The following is a 19,514-nucleotide window of genomic DNA, read 5'->3' on the forward strand; positions in this document are numbered from 1 at the left end:
GAGTGGAGGAAATGTGGAGGTGAGGAATCAGTGATCACAGTCCACACAGGACGTGGACAGAATTGGATCAGACAGGAGGTGAAGGTGGAAGAGAGGAGATCCTGGTACGCTGTGATCAAGGCTCTACCTGTCAAAAATGGGACCTGGGCTCAAGGGCACAGCCATCTTGTCAGTGACCACAAGGGTGGATCATCTGCTACAAGAGAAAGAAAAAAATGGTAAAGGAAGTTGTTGACCACAGGAAGTGGAGATGGGGAGGTCCTGCCCCCACTCAGTCCTCCTCATGAGGAGGCCCTGAGGTTGTGAGCCTCTGTACCCTGATTCTCTCCTGAGCCCTGAGCACCCCAGGGTCCCTCCACAGGGCCTGTTCTGCTGCCTCATGGCTCTGCAGCTCTTGATTCCTAGAGGAAACCAGATCATAACATGGACCCTGTTTCTGCTGCTGCCAGCACCATGGCTGCAAGCTGGTGAGTGATGGGGACCTCAATATTGGGACCTTAAACACAGGAGAGACCCATAAGGCTGGGAAGAACAGGCTGTCATGAGGACAGGCGTATGCTAGAGGAGCCTGCCAGTGCTAAGACCCCAAGAAAGAGCTCATCCTAGCATTGGTCCAGACCAAGCCGTCCTTGTCCGTCCTATCCCAAATGGGACAGTGGGACATAGGTGTAGTCCTTCCTGTGTCACACATCCACCTGTGGATGATGGCTCGGAAAACTCTTAGTTGTCCTTTCCATCCCCTGCAGAGACTTCAGATTCTCCCCATCCTTCCCAGGTAACTCAGCAGAATCCAACAGATTACATGTCTATTGGATGAAGCAACCAGCGCACCTCCCTGGTATCCAGGGCAGCTCCATCAAGATCCCCTTCTCCTTCTCCTTCCCCTGGGAGTTGACAGATGAACCACAGATGAGGATTCTCTGGAGATGGAAGCACTTCCATGGGGAATTTATCTACAACTCCTCCTCGGGTTTCATACATGAGCATTTCAAAGACCGGTTCATCCTGAACTGGACACAGCCTCAGACATCCGGAGTCCTCAGAATCCTGGACTTGAAGGAGAAGGACCAGACAGTGTACTTCTGCCGAATTTATCTGAACACAACAGAAGGCATGAAGATCTGGCAGTCGATTGGCGGGACTCACCTTACCATCACCCATGGTGAGCCACCCTGGCTCTGGCTTTGGTGCCTCTGACATCCTGTCCCCTAGATGTCACCTCAGCTCCACACCTCTGAGCTTTCTTTCATATTTCTTTCCTTGGCTCTGCCAACAAAATCTTTCCTTGTAGTTGGGACTCACCTTACCATCACCCATGGTGAGCCACCCTGGCTCTGGCTTTGGTGCCTCTGACATCCTGTCCCCTAGATGTCACCTCAGCTCCACACCTCTGAGCTTTCTTTCATATTTCTTTCCTTGGCTCTGCCAACAAAATCTTTCCTTGTAGTTGGGACAAGCCTTTGCTGTCTCTTCTGACCTTGTCTGTCACTCTGCTCAGATGGAACGCCACCCCCTCTCTAATCCTTATCTTGTGTTATACCCCTCAGTTCACCATTTTCTGTTCACCATTGACACTGCAGTCTTGAACACTTCTGTCCTTCCCCATGACCTTGAGGTGGGTAGACTTCTCCAGGATGTCGCTGACTCACTATGTCCTGTTTCAGGTCTCCACTGGTCCCTGTGTTGATCATCTTCACACAGCTCCAACCTAAGACCAGAATGAACACTAGGTGCCCATTGGGTGTTCTTGATGTCCTGAAGTCTAAGTGTGAAATGCCACCTGTCACCACAGCCCCCCATTTCCCCCTCCTAGCTCCACAGCACACACCCCTCACCTCTCCCTACCCACTCCTGTCTTCTCTTCATTTCCCAACTCCTCTCTCTTCTTTTTGCCCTCTTGCCCTCCCCACTCCCACACAAGTTCCAAATGTCTTGGGAAATCATGTCCACATTGTCATGTTGTGACTGCTCTGTCTTCTGATCCCTGCCTCTCCTCTGGGACACAAGTAACTGCAGTCCCGTGCTCTGGGAACACTGAGTGGCTTTTACTCCTCAGTTCTTCGTGTGGCCCTACAGGAGCCGGGGGCTCTGTGTGCTTCCTTGTCCATCACAGCCTTGCTCTGTGGCTATTTCTTTATATATTGGTGTTTGGCTTTTAGAAGACAGGATCTCACCGTTTAGCCCTGGTTGTCCTGGAACTCACAGAAATCTGTCCGATTCTACCTCCAAAGTGCTGAGATTAGAGTCACACGCCACCACAACCAGCTGTGGCTCTTGACTGGACTAATGCTAACCTCTGAGATGACGCCCACAGCCCCGTTCCTGTGCAGTCTCTGTGGCTGCCATGTTCACCTGATGTCACATCAAACAGCAGCGGCCAGGGCTCAGGGCAGGGAGAGAAAGGAGCTGCCTCTAGGATCTAGAGCAGTGACTCTCACCCTTCCTAATGCTGTCACCCTCAAAACAGTTCCTCATGGTAGTCCCCTCCCCCTCACACACATAGACTAAAAGGTTATTTCATTACTACTTCTTAACTATACTTTTGCCACTGTTACGATTTGTTCTGTAAATATCTGATATACAGGATATCTTATGTCCCACCACTGTGGGGGTGGCAAACCACAGGTTCAGAATGGCTGGTCTAGTTTTTCAAATAGATACATTTTGTGGAAATTAACCTTAGTGATGTTTGTAGAGGAAATGAATGCCCTCTTCCCTGCACTGAGCTGTACACTTAAGGACAAATTATATATATTCTGTTATACACGTTTATACTCTGTATGTGATCATGAGGGTCTGTTATTCAGGTGTGTGTGTTCACATTTCTTCATGTGCATGTGGAAGCTACAGGACAACTTCATGTGACATTTCCTTATTTTGTGAGACAGGGTCTCTCACTAGCTTCAAGTTTGCCAAGTAGAATAGGCTGGATGGCCTTGAGCCCCAAGGACATGCGGTCTCCACCTCCTCTCTGCTGGGATTACAGGTCACTCAGCTGTGTTGGGTGTGGAACTGAATGTGTGTGTGTGTGTGTGTGTGTGTGTGCATGTATGTGCATGCATGCATGCGTGTGCGTGTGTATGTGCACATGTGTGTATGTGTGTGAGTATGTGCATGTGTGCGTGTGTGTGTGTGTGTGTGTGCGCGTGTGTGCGCGCACACACACACGCGTGCGTTTTCCTCACAGAGATCTTGCTGCTTCTGCCTCCAGGGCTAAGATTAAAGATCATGCCCAGGTCACCAGGGTCTTCACATGGATTCTAGGGATCAATATCAGGTTCTAAGTTCCCAAGAGCAAACATTGTGGGCTGAGACATCTATGAAAGTTACTGACGTTTATGACAAGAACATCTGTATTGCTGTGGCTTAGCCGTCTGTGACCAAATGAAAATCTGAGGACACACCACCAGGACGGACAGGTGCAGAGCGTACATTGGAGCTTGCTCTCCTAGAGTCTCAGCCTTTGTTCCTCTTTCTGTGGGAACTTCTGAGAGCTGTTCCTCATCCCACATCCCACAGGGGAGTCAACATGTGATTCTCACCCCATCCCTCCCGCATCCAGGGAAGATCTGTAACTCTCATCTCTCCCCAGTTGTCAGAACCACCATACAAACTCCCTCCATCATCACCTCTGCTGGCCTGGAGGACACAGAGAGCCAGAGAAATCCTTCACTTGTGAACCTGGGAGCCATGGTCAGGGTGGTGGTTACCACAGTTGCACTTATAACCTCTGCCTATGCATTGATGATCTTCCTGTGCTGGGAGCAAAGGTAAGTGTCCAGGACAGGCCCTCACCTGAGCTTCCCCTCTGAGTTCTCTCAGCTGTGGGCAATAGGGAAGGATGAGCTTGTGCTGGGCAGAGTCCAGAGAACACAAGGGCAGGAGGAAGGGGGCTGAGCTCAACCAGGGCTGAATCTGTGCCCACTGTCCCAGAGTCCCAGCTGGAAATTAGAGGATCAAGTGCAGATGGACACAGAGTCTGCTCCTGAGGAATTCATGGGGCATGTGGGAGCCTCAGGGGCTGGCTGCTCATTTGGAAAGACCTGTAGCTTCTATACAAGGTCTGAGGTAGACCAGCATTCAAGGACCACAGCTCACAGGAAGTGAAATGGGTTAAAATGAGACAACTGTTTGTGTGACAACTGTTTGTGTTGGGGATACGGTCTTATAACGGGAATTAAGACAATGGTGAATATTAAACCCACAGATGAAAGAACATGTATGGAAATGACCTACACTAAAAGAGGCATAAATACGTGCCCTAAAAACAAAACCCTGCTGAGAGAAATTACAGAAAAGCCTGCAGGGTAGCTCTGGTGATGAATTGGTTGCCACACAAACACAAGAACTCACGTAAAAAGTTGGCCATGTTGCAGATGTTTGGATAGGCAGATGCATTAGGATCCCTGAGGCTCACTGTGCTGCCAGCCCTGCATAATTGCTGAGCCCCCTGCCATTCACAACCACAGCCATCATTGTACTCTAACATCCACAAGAGTGTGCACAATGCAAATGTATACATGTGTTCTTGGAGTACTACACAAAAATAAATTTTTAAATTTAGATAAATAAATATAAGGGTATTTTCAGCATTGAAAATTTTAGACGTTAAGTCCTTATAATGCAAAATTCTCTAAAATTTTAATACACACCTGTAGTCTGAGTTTCTTTCCTGCCTGGTCCCATAGCCGATTAGCCTCAAACAAGCAAACAGAGGCATGTTAATTTTAAACTGTTTGACCAAAGGCTCAGGCTTTTTATTGGCTGGCTCTTTCTTAATTATTAACCCATTTCTATTGAACTATGTATTGCCACGAGGCTGTGGCTTACCCATAATCCGGCATGTTACTCCTTTGGCAGCTACATAGCTTCTCCCCCCAAAACCTCTCTCTCCATCCTCTTCCCAGAATTTTCCTGGTCTGGTAGCCCTCCTATGCTTCTTGCCTGGCTACTGGACAATCAATGTTTTATTCATCAAACAATAAGAGAAACATATAAACAGAAGGACGTCCCCCAACACACTCCTATACAAATCCCAATTTCATTTTTGTAGAGATATGTGACTTATCTTTTAAAATTCATAAGGACTCTAAGAAATAAAACTGCAGACACATTAGAAGAACCCTGTAATTCCAACCCTAGGGAAGTACACAGATAGGATCAGGAGTTCAAGGCCATCTGCAGTAATGTAGTAAGTTAAAAGTGACTTGGGCTCATTGAGACCTTGTACACACACACAACAAACAAACAAAACACCAAGTGTTGTTTGGTTTCAGAGGAGATTCGATTGCATGGTAAGAAGACTGCAGGATAAGTACAAAGAAAAGTGGAGAGTTATAGAAAGCTCAGAAGTAGTGATTTGAACTATTTAAGCCCATGGTTCTCAGAAGGGCTCAGCCCTCCAATGAGATATAACGAGAAACTGAGAGCTGGAGAGCAGCAGCCTCAGACACAGCACAAGTCTGACTGTGACTCCAGCCCTGAGGCTGAACTGGCAGGGCTGCAGCAGGCTGCACTCACAGGGAAAGCTACAGAGCTGGTTCCCAGGGAGGCAAAGGGGAGGCATGGTGAGTGCAGAGAGGGAAAGCAGGGAAGGGACAGGAGTTCAAGGCAGGGGGAAGGAAGTAAAGGGAAAGGGGATGGACAAGGAGCAATGGACCAGGAGAGCTTTCCCCTGATTGGCTGTGCTGTGCTGAAGGACAGCTGAGGACTGGCCCCAGGTCCTGGTGACTCTCATCCTGTCCCTGAATGGCTGCTGCAGAGCTGTTTGCTGCCCTGGGCCCCTAATGTTGTCTGAACACAGAGAACAGCTGAGAGGCAGAGGGAGGGTCAGCATGGCTGCCACACTGACACCGTTTCTTCTCCTACAGGCCAGCACCCTAAAGCCAAAGCCCAGCCAGGTGGGCGCCCGTCATCCCAGCGAGCAGGTGTGGTGGTCAGCATAAGGACAAGCATGTGTATGCTGTGTCTCCAGCAATGGCACACAGGGGAGGAAGTGGGTCATTGCTGTTAGGCTTTGCCATTCCAAATGCTCAAGCCAGGACCAGTGTCTCCCTCCCTCTTCCTGCTGCCTCCAATCTGGATGTAGAATGAACAGCATCCTAGGTACATTTACAGCTCCATGTCTGCCTGTGTACCACGAAACTTCTCACCATGATGATAATAAACTAAACCTTTGACACTGTAAGCCAGCCCCAATTAAATGTTTTCCCTTGTGAGAGTTGCTGTGGTCATGGTGTCTCTTCACAGCAATGGTCTTTGATTCAGACAGGCTGTTTGGGGAAATTTGTTGTAAGAGGCATGCAAGAGAGCTAGAGAGATGATTCTGCCAGCAACGCTTTGGGGGGGGGGGTAGGGGGACACATGAGGATCTTAGCTTGATCTCCAGAACCCACATTATGAACCTGGCAGGTGGCATATGTTTGCAATCCCAGCCCTGGACAAGCAAGAGTCAACCAGAGTCATGGGCTGTCTGTCCAGCTAGTCTAGCCTAATTGCTGAGTTCCAGAGCAACGGCAGGCTATGTAATAGCCTGTGGATTCCCAAGGGGACAAACATGGTCATGACATTTCCTAAATTTATTTTAGATCAATTATTTTAAAGTTATATGTTAATGGATGAAAGAAACACCAGGAGAAGAGCGATAGCTCAGTAGGAAAAAGGAGCCTGCTGCCTGGCCCAAGAATCTGGGTTCAATTCCAGGGCACACAAGTGGGTGCAAGAAAACTGTCCTCTCCCTCTCACAGACACCTGCACACACCTGACATCGTCTATGAGACCCCAGATTACAGATGTCCAGGAGCCAGGACCTCTCTCCTGGGAGGAGAGTTTACAGCAAAGTAGTGACCACACATCCTGCTCCCAACTGTCCTCCCTGCCCCAGGCTGGGAATCAGAGAGCATGTCTGCAGGCCTGTGCCATGCAAACACCCTGTCCTTGGAAAGGTGTAAGAAGAGACCCCACAGTTCTGCCACGTGAGCTCTGATGGCCTTTCCCGAGCCCAGGTCATAATATCTTCCTCTGTCCTGAGAACCGGATGAAGCCGTTTCAGTCTATGGAATTAATAACACTTTCATTACATGGGTTACTCCCAGCAATCCATCTGTTTCTCCTTGACCCCTCCATGCTGCTCCACAGGTGACAGACATGGCTTGCTTGGGTCCCGTGTTGAGCTTCCTTTCCTCACAGGCCATCTACATGCAGTTGCTTTCCTTATTTCCAGCCATGTTGATATTCTGACCTCTGGGGCCGCATCTAGCACAAGACTTCCTTCCCAAAGCCGGTCTGTCTTCACATTTGATTGTCAGTGGGTTAGCTTCTACTAAAGAGCCTCTGCGATATAAGGACAGCATCCAAGGACTGATCAATGAAAACTAGGCTGCTTTCAAAGCCGGAAGACAATTAAGGGCAATGTGGCAGTTGGAATGTAAATGGCTCCCTTTAAGCTCATAGGGAGTGGCACTATTAGGTGGCTTAGCTTTGTTGGAGTGGGTATGGCCTGGGTGGAGGAAGTGTGTCATTGTGTGAATGGGGTTTGAATTCTCCTATGCTCGGTCTATGCTCAGTTTAGACTCATTCACTTCCTGTTGCCTGGGGATCAAGATGCACCATGTCTGGTTGCACGCTGCCACGCCCCACCATGATGATAGTGGACTAAACCTCTGAAACTGTAAGCCAGCCCCAATTAAATCTTTTCTTTTATAAGAGCTATCATGCTCAAGGTGTTTCTTCACAGCAATAGAAACCCCAAGGCAGGCATGGGTGAATGCGATCCACCAATCACTGTCCTGCATAGGTGTAGCTCTATTCCCACCAATCACAATCCTCAAATACCTACCAATCATCAGCCTTGCTGAGTCATGGGAAAACTGTCCCCAAACCCATAAGACTAGCTCAAAATGGAGGACTCATGGAGAAGTCACCAAGGCCTCTCCTGGCTAAAGTGAAGTCTCCTGGGGCAGCAGAGAGATGTCTGCAGTGGTGTCACTGCATCCAAGCCTCCTGAGGCTGAACTCTGCAGCAGCCATGGTCACAGTTATTTTGGCAGCTGAGGTGCTGTCTCTTCTGAGCATCTTTGAGGTGTTCACATAAGCAAGCTGCCAGTCACCTAAAGGGTGTCTGTTCTTCATCTCTTCCCCACAGGCAGCTGGGTACAGAAAAGGGACCTCAAAGCTGTTACTCAAATGGTCATGTGACTTACCGGTTCAGTTTTCTGTGTCCACAAGGGAGAAACATCAAATGGTCCAGCAGCAAAAGCTTATCCTGGAACATCATTAAGGTACTTCACTTCTGGCCAAATGCCCTTAAAGGAACATTACTGCTCAAGTAAATGGTAGACATGAGTCAAACATGGCTGCCAGTGTTTAGGATTTGTGTTCCCTGGCCTGAGCCAGTCAGTAACAAAAAATACTAGAGGAAGCTGAGTATGGTGGCATATGCCTGTAATCCCAATAATTGACATCAGAGATGGGAAGATCATGAACTGAAAGTTATCATTGCTACATATTAAGCTTGAGGCCAGCCTGGGCTCTATGAGACTCTGTTTCAAAACCAAACAAACAACAAAGCTAACCAAAACTCCAAGCAGTACAGAGAGAACGTGGAGGTAGATTGTCCATCAGCTCCATACATCAGATTGTATGGAGACAGAGAACTTGAAGATGTCACCAGTTATGTCTTGAAAGTCACTGGTACATATTTTGTAAGTATTAATTATGTTTTTTAAAGCAACAGACATAACATTGAAAAGGGAATTGGTAGTGTTTCAGTTTCTGTGACCTCAAACTCAATGATGTGTGAAGTCCTGCCTCTGCCCTTCAGTATCTGCAGAGGCTGGGAGACTTCCTACCAGAGGAGCAGGAGACTGAGCTGGTCACGCAGCCCCACCCACTGGGCCTCTAGGACACAGTGCAGAGCTTCTTCTTGGGGCTCCCCTGAGCAGGAGTGCAGGGAGTGCTCACGTTGAGGTTGGGCAGCACGTGAGGGAGATGAAGATGAAGATGATGATGATGCCATCCTAGGAGACAAAGAAGAGGTCAGGCGGAGGTGGGGCAACTTGTTATTATAAAGCTGCAGTGTCCTGTCTACACCCTCATCCACCATCCTTCTACTCTGGCAATCCCTCAGGCCCCAGGCTGGGAAGGTTAATCTGGGTCTGTATGTTGTCATGGGACAAGAGAAATCAAGGAGTAGGAGGATACATGGTGTGACAGGAGGGGTGGGCAGATGGATCGGAAGTAGTGTCAATGAGGTTATCTGTCTGCACCTGTGGCATATACCACGCCCATTGGGGGGTGGAGACAGGGCTGGACATTACCTGGGGGAACTAAGTCTTAGGAGGGGGCTTGGAGCACTCTCTTGCTTGCAGCACAGGGATAGGAGAACATCCGGAGGCATCCTTGGGACCAGGAACCTGCTGGTGTTCATCTGTCTATGTTGTAAGTTATTTCTTCCTGAATAAACATCTATTCGGCCTGTTTGTTTCTCCTGATCCTTATTAAACATCAATAGTTATCTTCTGTGTTGGGGCCCACAAGGCCTGTAGTGTGGGTTATTTGAGGGAAGTTTCTGGAATTAGATGGTTTGGTTTTCATCACTCTCATGGGATAACACAGTTGGATATAAAATCAGTCTGAATGCTGGGGACAGCATCAGGAACTGGAGTCTGAAGAGTCACAGAGCCTGCCCTGGAGACCATGTTTACTCAGGAGGAGGACTGGGTAAATGTGTGGTGGTGGATCCAATGTAAAAGGTGCCTTGCATGATTTGTGTGTGTGTGTGTGTGTGTGTGTGTGTTTGTGTAGGCGCGTGTGTAAGTAAATGTGTGCATGTATGTGAAGGCCAGAGGACAACCTCAGGTATCACTCACTACTCAGAACACCATCTACTTTGAGTTTTTTGTTTGTTTGCAGGTTTTTGTTGTTTGTGGTTTTTTGTTTGTTTTGAATTTTGGCTTTTTAAAATTATTTATTTAATTTACTATTTTATATGTCGATCCCAGTTCCCTCTTGTTCAGGTCATCTGTCTCTGTGGGTTTCTGTAGCCTGGTCTTGACCCCTTTTCTTATCACTCCTCCCTCTCTGCAACTGGATTCCAGGAGTTTAGCTCAGTGTTTAGCTGTGGGTGTCTGCTTCTGTTTCCATAAGCTACTAGATGAGGGCTCTATGATGGCATATAAGTTAGTTATCAATCTCATTATCAGGGAAGGGCATTTAAGGTAGCCTTTTCACTGTTGCTCAGATTGTTAGTTGGAGCCGAGACAGGGTTTCTCTGTGCAGCTTTGGACTCTATCCTGAAAATAGCTTTTGTAGATCAGGCTGGTCTTTAACTCTCAGAGATCCACCTGCCTGTGCCTCCCGAGTGCCGGGATTAAAGGCGTGCACCACCAATACCCAGCTTGATTTTTTGGCTTGTTTGTTTGTTTGTTTGTTTAAAGGGTTTTTGGCTTTTTGAGAAAAGATCTCATTCTGTGCCACTCCAGTTCAGGACCTGAATATACTGACCAGGCTGGCCACAAACTCAGAGTCCCACTTACCTCTGCCTCTGCCTCCCAAATGCTAGAATTAAAGGTGTACAACACCATGCCTACACCACCTGGCTTTTAATTTTTTAAATTATACTTCCCATACACTAGTATATGACAGTCTTGTTAAGGCCAGATGATCCTTGGTGACTTAGAAATTGAGCGACCTTTTATCCATCGACCCCAGACAGTAGGGCAAAGCCAGATAAAGCCTGGAGGGGCATGCTCAGGACCAGAAGGTCCCCTGTCTCTGACCTCATGGAGTCTAAAGATGTGGGTCATCTGGTAGAGTCTGTGTGTGCTTGGCACACACAGAACCCTAGGTTCCATCTGCTTCAGGACACAAAGGTGTGCAGTTGGGCACACAAGTCACCTCAGCACTTGGGAGAGCAGACAGGAGGGTCAGTAGGAGTTCAAGGTCATCCTTGGTTACATAACAAGTTCAAGGTCCAGCCTGGGCTACTTGAGACCCCACCCAATAAAGAGGGACCACTTCCTGACAGATACCCTGTCCCTTCTCCTGACTGACTGTTCATCTGGGGCCAACTCATCCCAAAGGCTCTGCCTGCATCTCTAAGGGTACAATGGATGCATCTTGAAGTGTGTCCATGTGCAGCTAGCCCTGAGGCCATGAGAATGAGGTCCATGACCATAAGAGCTCAGGTCAAGGGATCAGAGGGCTGTGGGGACTGTGAGGAAGGCAGAGAAAGCAGATATGACAGATGGCAGGCTGCATAGCCAGCTACAGGGAAGAAGGCTATCAATGCCAGGAACCTAAGGAAATGGGAATTCACCTCTGCACATGTCACTCAGGAAGAATGATGCCACTTCCTCTGGTACAATCATGTCTTCTTGCTCATCAGGGAACTGATGGAGCCTTGTCACAGGGAAGGGTAGGATGACCTTTCTACAGAACCAGCCCAGAGGCCACGACAACCTCTACCCCCATCTCTCATGTCTCCATCCTAGTCACAGTCTGTGTTGCCTCTCAGAGATGTCCCATGAAGTATGTCATGAGTGACACATTGCTCCTCAGAGCCTTGTTTTCCCAATTAGTGCAGAGAATGTTCTGGAATGACCACAGCTAGACCAAGTCATCTCTAGAACTTCAAGGGAGGTGTCACCTGTTCCTGGCCTTTAAGGTAAGGCTGAGTGATGCCTTTTGGCCAGGCTGACAACTCAGTGCAGAGCAGAACCCTACAAGGACTTAGTGAGGTCCTTCATCTGATGCTGGCATGACCGGAGCCAGGGCTCTTTCTGTGGGCGGGAGGGCAGCAGGCTCTTTCAGAAACAGAATAAGCTTTAAAATCCATGTCTGGGAAGGCTAGGGACATTGTGAAATGGGCAGGGCAGGGCAGGGCAGGGCAGGGCAGGGCAGGGCAGGGAAGTGCTGGTCTACCATGACTTGGTTCATCCTGAGGACTATATGGAGTTGCTGAAGAAGGGCAAGGGCTCAAAGAGCAGAATAAGAAACCATGTTCTACATGGGACTAGGAAGATTGAGTCAGAGGAGGAATAGACAAGAGAAGAAAAAAAGAAAGAAAGAAAGAAAGAAAAAAAGAAAGAAAGAGATACCATAAAAGAGGGAGCCATTATAGGTTTGAATAGAAAATTGACTCTAGAGAAATGTCCATAGACCTACAAGACTGACCCCAACTAACAAGCTGAGCAACAGTGGAAAGGCTACCTTAAATGCCCTTCCCTGATTGATAACTAAATTATGTGACATCATAGAGCCCTCATCTAGTAGCTGATGGAAACAGAAGAAGACACCCACAACTAAACACTGAGCCGAACTGGAACCCAAATGCAGAGAGAGAGAGAGAGGAGTGATAAGAAAAGGGAACAAGATCAGGCTACAGAAACCCACAGAGTCAGCTGACCTGAACAAGGAGGAGCTCATGGACCCCCAGACAGATAGCTGGGAATCCAGCATTGGACCGACTCAGACTCCCTGAACATGGGTCTCTGTTAGAAGGCCTGGGCAGTCTACAGGACCTCTGACAGTGGAACCAGGATGTATCCCTGATGCACAAAAGGACTTTGGGAGCACATTCCCCATGGAGGGATACTCCCTTAACCTAGAGGCAGGAGGGAGGGCCTAGGCCCTACTCCAAATGACTTGACAGATTTTAATGATCCCTCCTGGAAGGCCTCACCCTCCCTGTGGAGTGTGTGTGTGTGTGTGTGTGTGTGTGTGTGTGGAGGGGGTGAGATGGGAGGGTGGTCAGGGGGCATGGGTGGGAGAGAGGGAGAGAAGGAACTGGGATTGATATGTAAAAATAAGAAAAATAGGAAGGAAGGAAGGAAGGAAGGAAGGAAGGAAGGAAGGAAGGAAGAAACCACGTTCTAGAGTTGGGAACTGAGGAAGCATCCACTCCAGCATCTCCATCATTAGCATCTCTTAGCTGAGTATGGGATTCAGCTGCTCAGCTTTTCTCTCCCGGAAAGAGCACATGCTCGTCCAGGAAGCCCCTTCCTTGAGATGATGGAGGCTGAGACACAGAGAACAGAGAACCATCAAGACAGGAAGATATGAGAGACTGGGGAGGGGAGGCAGGATAAGGAGGGAGGAAGAGAAAGACAGCCTGGATAGACAGGAGGTCAAGATGGGAAAGAGGCCTCCATGGTGATGTCAAGGCCATATCTTCTAGCCAAAAATGGGGGGGCTGGGCTCAAGGCGCAGTCATGTTGTCAGTGATCAGAGGGCAGATCTTCTGCAACATGAGAAAGAGGAAGTCAGATGATTAAAAAAAAAAATTGGTGGCCACAAGGAGGTGCAGATAAGGAGGTCCTGTCCCCATTCAGTTCTCCACATGAGAAGGCCTGGAGGGTGTGGGTCATTTTAACAAGATTCTCTCCTGAGTCCTGAGCACCCCAGGGTCCCTCCACAGGGCCTGTTCCCCTGCCTGATGGCTCTGCTGCTCTCGATTCCTGAAGGGAATCAGATCATGGCTTGGATCCTGCTTTTGCTGCTGCTAGCACCATGCCTGCAAGCTGGTGAGTGGAGGGACTTTGCTATCTGCCTTAACCACAGGGTGGGCCAGTGGGGCTGGGAAGAGTGGACTGCCATGTGGATTGGTGACTGCCCTAGCAAGCAGCCAGTCTTCTCTGCCCCAAGAGAGTACTCATCTTCAGAGTTGGTCCAACCCAACCTTTCTATCTTTTCTGTCCCACCAGCCATAGGACAGTCCTTCTTGTGTCCCACACCTGCCTGTGAGTTGTTCTTTCCATGTCCTGCAGTGGCTCCAAATTCTCCCCATCCTGCCCAGGTAACTCAGCAGGATCCAACAGAGAAAGATCCTTTGCGGTTAACCAACCAACACGCCTCTCCGGTGTCCAGGACGGCTCCATCGAGATCCCCTTCTCCTTCTACTTCCCCTGGGAGTTGACAAAGATTCGGCAGATGAGGATTCTCTGGAGATGGAAAGTCTTCCATGGGGAATTTATCTACAACTCCTCCCCACCTTTCATACACAAACATTTCAAGAACCGGCTCATCCTGAACTGGACACAGCCTCAGACATCCGGAGTCCTCAGAATCCTGGACTTGAAGGAGGAGGACCAGACAGTGTACTTCTGCAGAGTTCATCTGAACACAACAAAAGGCACGGAGAGTTGGCAGTCAATTGAAGGGACTCAACTTACCATCACCCGTGGTGAGCCATGCTGGCTTAGGTTTTGATGCCTCTGATTTCCTCTCCACTAGATGTCACCTCAGGCTCCACACCTCTGAGCTTGGCTTCATATTCCTTTTCCTTGGCTCTGCCCATGCCTCTGTCCTAGTAGTTGTGACAAGCTTTTGCTGCCGTCTCTGACCTTGTCTGCCATTCTCTGCTCAGAGAGAACCCCACACCTAACTAGGCTTCATGATGGGCCCTCTACCCTAGTTCATCCCCTTTTGTTCCAAGTCTAACACCACGGCTCTGCCCACTGCCCCCATTCCCCATGACCTCCAGGTGGGTTGACGTCTCCAGGATGTAGCTGACTCACTTGGTCCTGTGGCAGGTCTCCACACAGCTCCCACCTAAGCCCAGAATAAACAGTAGGTGCCCACTGGATGTTCTTCATGTCCTACAATCCAATTGTAAACTGCCACCCGTCACCACAGTGCCCACTAGTCCTGCTAGCTCCCAGGACACATCCCTCACCTCAGCCCTACAAACCCCCTCCTCTCGGTTTCCCAACCCCCTTCCTTCCTTCCCTTGCCCTCACCTTTCCCACAGAAGCCCTTGGGATTTTCAAAATAATGCCTCCTTCATGATGTGTCTGAAGACAGAGCAGCTCATCCGAGGCAGAAGGGACTGCAGGCCCATGCACTGGGAGTACTGATACCCAACCCAGTCACTGTGTGGTCCTGAACATGGCCATCCTGGAGCCGCAGGAGTCGATGTACTTGGTTCTTGTTCACAACCTTGCTGTGTAGATGTTAATTTCTTTATTTATATTTTTGTTTTATAGCACAGGGTCTCACCACTTAGCCTTGCTTGTCCCCAAGCTCACAAGTAGACCAGGCTGGCATGGACCTCACATAAATCTGTCTGCCTCTGGCTCCCAAGTGCTGAGATAGTCATATGTTGCGACGCCCAGCTGTGGCTCTTGATTATATTGAGGTCAACCTCTGAGAGGACGCCCTGAGCGCAGTTCTCTGTGCAGTCTCTGTGATGGCCATGTTGACCTGGTGTATTGTCAAACAGTAGTTTCCAGAGCTCAGAAAAGGGAAGGAGCTGTTTCATGGTTCTTGAGCAGGAGTTCCCAACCTTCTTTACTGTGACCCTTTAAAAGTTCCTCTTATTGTGATGATCCCCAACCATACAATTTCTTTGTTGCTGCATCACAACTTTAATTTTGATGCTCTTATGACTTGTAATGTAAATACATGATATGCAGGATACCTGATAATCCGGCCCTTGTGAGCTTAGGGACACACAAGTAGAGAACAGCTGGGTTAGGATTTCCCAATAGGAATATGTTACAGAAATTGACCTCAGTGATGTTTGTAGAGGAAATTAATGTACTCTGCTCTGCACTGAGCTATACACTTACAGCCAGAATTGTATATTTTCTGTTATACATTTTTGTGTATTCTGTATGTGTGATGTGGGTCTGTTAACACAGGTGTGTGTGTGTGTGTGTGTGTGTGTGTGTTTGTGTTTGTGAATGCAGGAATGTACACATTTGTTCATGAGCACATGTGAGACTATATGACAACTTCAGGTGTCATCCACCTTTGTGTGTGTGTGTGTGTGTGTGTGTGTGTGTGTGTGTCAGGGTCTCACATTGGCTTTGAGATTGCCAAGTAGGCTAGGCTGGATGGCCAGTGAGTCTAGGGACATGCTGTCTCCACCTCCTCAGTCCTGGGATCACAGCTCACTCAGCTGTTTTGGTGTGGAACTGAATACACAGACAGGGTGGTGGCTTTATCTCACAGATGTCCTGCCTCTGCCTCCAGGGCTAAGAGTAAAGGCCATGTCGGGTTCACCAGGCTCTGCATATGGGTTCTTGGGATTAATCTCAGGTTCTAAACTGCAGAGACCAAACACTCTATGGATTTAGAGATCTGTGTACATTACCTACGTTTAGAACAAAACAACTACTTCTGTGACTTATTTACCTGTGACCAAATGAAGATCTGAGGACACACCTCCAGGACAGGTGCAGAGCGTGCATTTGACCTTGCTCTCCTAGAGTCTCAGCCTTTGTGCCCCTCTCTGTGTGAACTTCTAAGAGCTGTTCCCGTCCCACATCCCACAGAGGAGACAAGGTGGGACTCACCCCATCCCTCCCTCATCCAGGGAAGAAGTGCTAACTCTAGTCTCTCCCCAGCTGTCAGCACCACCATGAAAACTCCCTCCTTAGTCACCTCTGCAGTCACCACAGCTGGCCTGGAGGACACAGAGGGTCAGAGCAATCCTTCACTTGTGAACCTGGCAGCCACAGTCGGGGTGGTGGTGGCCACGGCTGTGCTCATAACCCCCGTCTGTGTGTTGATGATCTTCCTGTGCTGGGAGCAAAGGTAAGTGTCCAGGACAGGCCCTCACCTGAGCTTCCCCTCTGAGTTCTCTCAGCTGTGGGGGGATGGGGAAGGATGAGCTTGTGCAGGGCAGAGTCCAAGGGACACAAGTAAAGTAAAATGGCTGAACTCAACAAAGACTAAATTGGCACCTACTTGCCTTAGAAACCATGTGGATCAAGTACAGATATACACAGAGCCTGTTCCTGTGGAAGTCAAGGGGGCATTTGGGTGGTCCAGCTCTTGCAGGTCAATGTCTAAGGTTGTCCTCTGCCATACACATGTTTTCACATATGAAAATATACATACTCACATATATACTGCCCAAAAATCTTTTAAAATTTTTTGGGAAACACTAAAATATGTAAGGATATTTACATACTGTAAAATATATACTGTAAGTCCTTACAAGGCAAAACAATCAAGAAATTCATTGCAATCCCTATTCATTTCCAACTGCATTTTTGTGAAGACAAATGGTTTGTCTTCTAACATTCTTAAGGATTCTAAAAAATAAATATGGGAACACACCTAGGAACATCTCTAATCCCAGCATTTGAGAAATGGAAAGAGAAGGATCCCAAGTTCAAGGCCATCTGCAGTTACATAGAAAGTTGAAGGCCAACCTGGGCTCATATTGACCTTGTACACATAAAACAAGAGCCAAGTGTGGACTGTGTTCAGTGTAGATTTAAATCTACAGTGAGTAGAAGACTACAGATGTATAGTGAGATCAGTAAAGACTAGAATATACTAGAAAGTGCAGAAATACAGACTTAACCATGTAGCCCCTGGTTTTCAGAAGGGCCCGGCCCTCCAATGAGGGAAGAAGAGGAACTGAGCTCTGGAGAGCAGCAGCCTCAGACACAGCACAAGTCTGACTGTGACTCCAGCCCTGAGGCTGAACTGGCAGGGCTGCAGCAGGCTGCACTCACAGGGAAAGCTACAGAGCTGGTTCCCAGGGAGGCAAAGGGGAGGCATGGTGAGTGCAGAGAGGGAAAGCAGGGAAGGGACAGGAGTTCAAGGCAGGGGGAAGGAAGTAAAGGGAAAGGGGATGGACAAGGAGCAATGGACCAGGAGAGCTTTCCCCTGATTGGCTGTGCTGTGCTGAAGGACAGCTGAGGACTGGCCCCAGGTCCTGGTGACTCTCATCCTGTCCCTGAATGGCTGCTGCAGAGCTGTTTGCTGCCCTGGGCCCCTAATGTTGTCTGAACACAGAGAACAGCTGAGAGGCAGAGGGAGGGTCAGCATGGCTGCCACACTGACACCGTTTCTTCTCCTACAGGCCAGCACCCTAAAGCCAAAGCCCAGCCAGGTGGGCGCCCCGTCATCCCAGCGAGCAGGTGAGGGGCCTTTCAGGATGTTTGCTCTGAGAGACATGCAAGGGAGTAGAGAGATGATTCAGTCAGGAAACCCTCGAACATGGACAGGAGGACCTGAGATTGATCCAGAAAACACACATTATTAGCAAAGCAGATGGCAGGAAATTGTACCTTCAGCCCTGGACAAGCGAGAACAGAGCAGAGTCATAGGGCTCGATGTGCAGCTACTCAACACTAATAGGAGAGTTCCAAGCCAGTGAGAGGCTATGTCACAAAAAAAAAAAAAAAACCCAAAAAGATAAATCATATTAACAACATTTTCTAATTCTTATTTAAATGAAGAATTTTTAAATTACTTATTAAAGAACAAAAAATAGTGTGGGCAAACAAGATAGCTCAGTGGGAATGATGTTGGCCGCCTAGCCCAAAGAACCTGGCTTCCATTTCTGGGGACCTAACTGATACAAGGAGAAAACTGGAAAATCGTCCTCTCCATCTCAGGGTCACCCACAGGCACCTGATGAGACACTGTCTGTTAGTCCCCTGCTAACAGACTCCAGACCAGCATCTGTCACCAGGGAAGTGAGTTTACTTAAAAGTATGGGTTGCTGGCCACACATCCTGCATCCCCTCCCTTCCCCTGACTCTTTAGTGAAGACCAGAGAGGCTGCAGGAGGGAGCTGTGATAGATCCTTTCCTTGGACAGGTACAAGAAGAGAAGCCACACTTTGGACATGTGGACTCTGATATCCTCTCCTCAGAACCAAGGTCGCCTTGTCTACTCTGGTCCTGAGAACACAATGGTGCTGTTCTCTGTCTGTCTGGAGAAGTAATAACACTTTTCAATAAATGTCTTACTCCCAACAATCATCTCAGTGTGGCTCTTGTCTCTCTCTCTCTCTCTCTCTCTCTCTCTCTCTCTCTCTCTCTCTCACACACACACACACACACACACACACACACGAGACCTCTTAGAGAGTTGCAGATTGTGTCCAGGACAAGGCACACAGCGAGTCCACACTGAGAACCACTGCATGAGGGTCCTGGTATCTCTCTTCCTTTCTCCATGGTCACCGCCATGTCATCCACAGCCCCTGACCCCTCCATGCTCCTCCTCAGGTGACAGACTGGGACTTGCTTGGGTTCCATGTTGAGCTTCCTTTCCTCACAGGTCATCTACATGCAGTCTCTTTCCTTGATTCCTGCCATGTTCATATTCTGTCCTCTGGGGTCTCCTCTAGCATAAGACTTCCTTCTCAAGGATGGTCTGTCTTCACATTTGATAGTCAGAGGGTCAGCTTCTACCAAAGAGCCTCTGAGACATGAGGACAGCTTCCAGCCTGACAAATAAGAATAACAACCTTTATAGCTTTAAAGGGATATCTGACATTAGGGTAATGAACAGAGAGTCACAGGAAGAACCCACCTAAGAATCTAAGCAATGGTGGAGAGGCTGCCTTAAATGCACTTCCCCTATAATGAGACTGATGACTACTTTAAATGCTATCCAGTAGCTGATGGCAGCAGAAGCAGAGTTCCACAGCTAAGCAATGAGCAAACTCCTAGAATCCAGGTGTAGACAGGGAGGAGTGATGAGCAATGCAGTCAAGACCAAGTTGGGGAAACCCACAGAAACAGCTGGCCTGAACAAGACTCC

At 48.5% G+C, this 19,514-nt stretch overlaps 2 protein-coding genes across 2 annotated transcripts; both read left to right on the forward strand.

Moving 5' to 3' along the window:
* The first annotated feature begins 791 nt into the window (after window positions 1-791).
* Window positions 792-18,626, forward strand: LOC127215256 (paired immunoglobulin-like type 2 receptor beta-2). The gene is made up of 4 exons (XM_051175640.1): window positions 792-1,162; window positions 3,593-3,770; window positions 5,871-5,927; window positions 18,564-18,626. Exons 1-3 carry the CDS (start codon window positions 814-816, stop codon window positions 5,881-5,883), a joined length of 540 nt encoding a protein of 179 aa, XP_051031597.1. The 5' UTR covers window positions 792-813; the 3' UTR covers window positions 5,884-5,927; window positions 18,564-18,626.
* LOC127215255 (paired immunoglobulin-like type 2 receptor beta-2) lies at window positions 13,357-17,860 on the forward strand. The gene is made up of 4 exons (XM_051175639.1): window positions 13,357-13,522; window positions 13,795-14,181; window positions 16,349-16,538; window positions 17,821-17,860. The coding sequence occupies exons 1-4, from the start codon at window positions 13,435-13,437 to the stop codon at window positions 17,831-17,833; spliced, it is 678 nt and encodes a 225-aa protein (XP_051031596.1). The 5' UTR covers window positions 13,357-13,434; the 3' UTR covers window positions 17,834-17,860.
* Window positions 18,627-19,514: the final 888 nt, after the last annotated feature.

This window comes from Phodopus roborovskii, unplaced genomic scaffold (assembly GCF_943737965.1).
Source record: "Phodopus roborovskii unplaced genomic scaffold, PHOROB, whole genome shotgun sequence".
Lineage (NCBI taxonomy): Eukaryota > Metazoa > Chordata > Mammalia > Rodentia > Cricetidae > Phodopus > Phodopus roborovskii.

Coding starts and splice junctions, on each gene's coding strand:
- LOC127215256 (XM_051175640.1), top strand. CDS start 814: ATGAAGCAACCAGCGCACCTCCCTGGTATCCAGGGCAGCTCCATCAAG. Junction 1,163..3,592: donor TCACCTTACCATCACCCATG/GTGAGCCACCCT, acceptor ATCTCTCCCCAG/TTGTCAGAACCACCATACAA.
- LOC127215255 (XM_051175639.1), top strand. CDS start 13,435: ATGGCTCTGCTGCTCTCGATTCCTGAAGGGAATCAGATCATGGCTTGG. Junction 13,523..13,794: donor AGCACCATGCCTGCAAGCTG/GTGAGTGGAGGG, acceptor CATCCTGCCCAG/GTAACTCAGCAGGATCCAAC. Junction 14,182..16,348: donor TCAACTTACCATCACCCGTG/GTGAGCCATGCT, acceptor GTCTCTCCCCAG/CTGTCAGCACCACCATGAAA.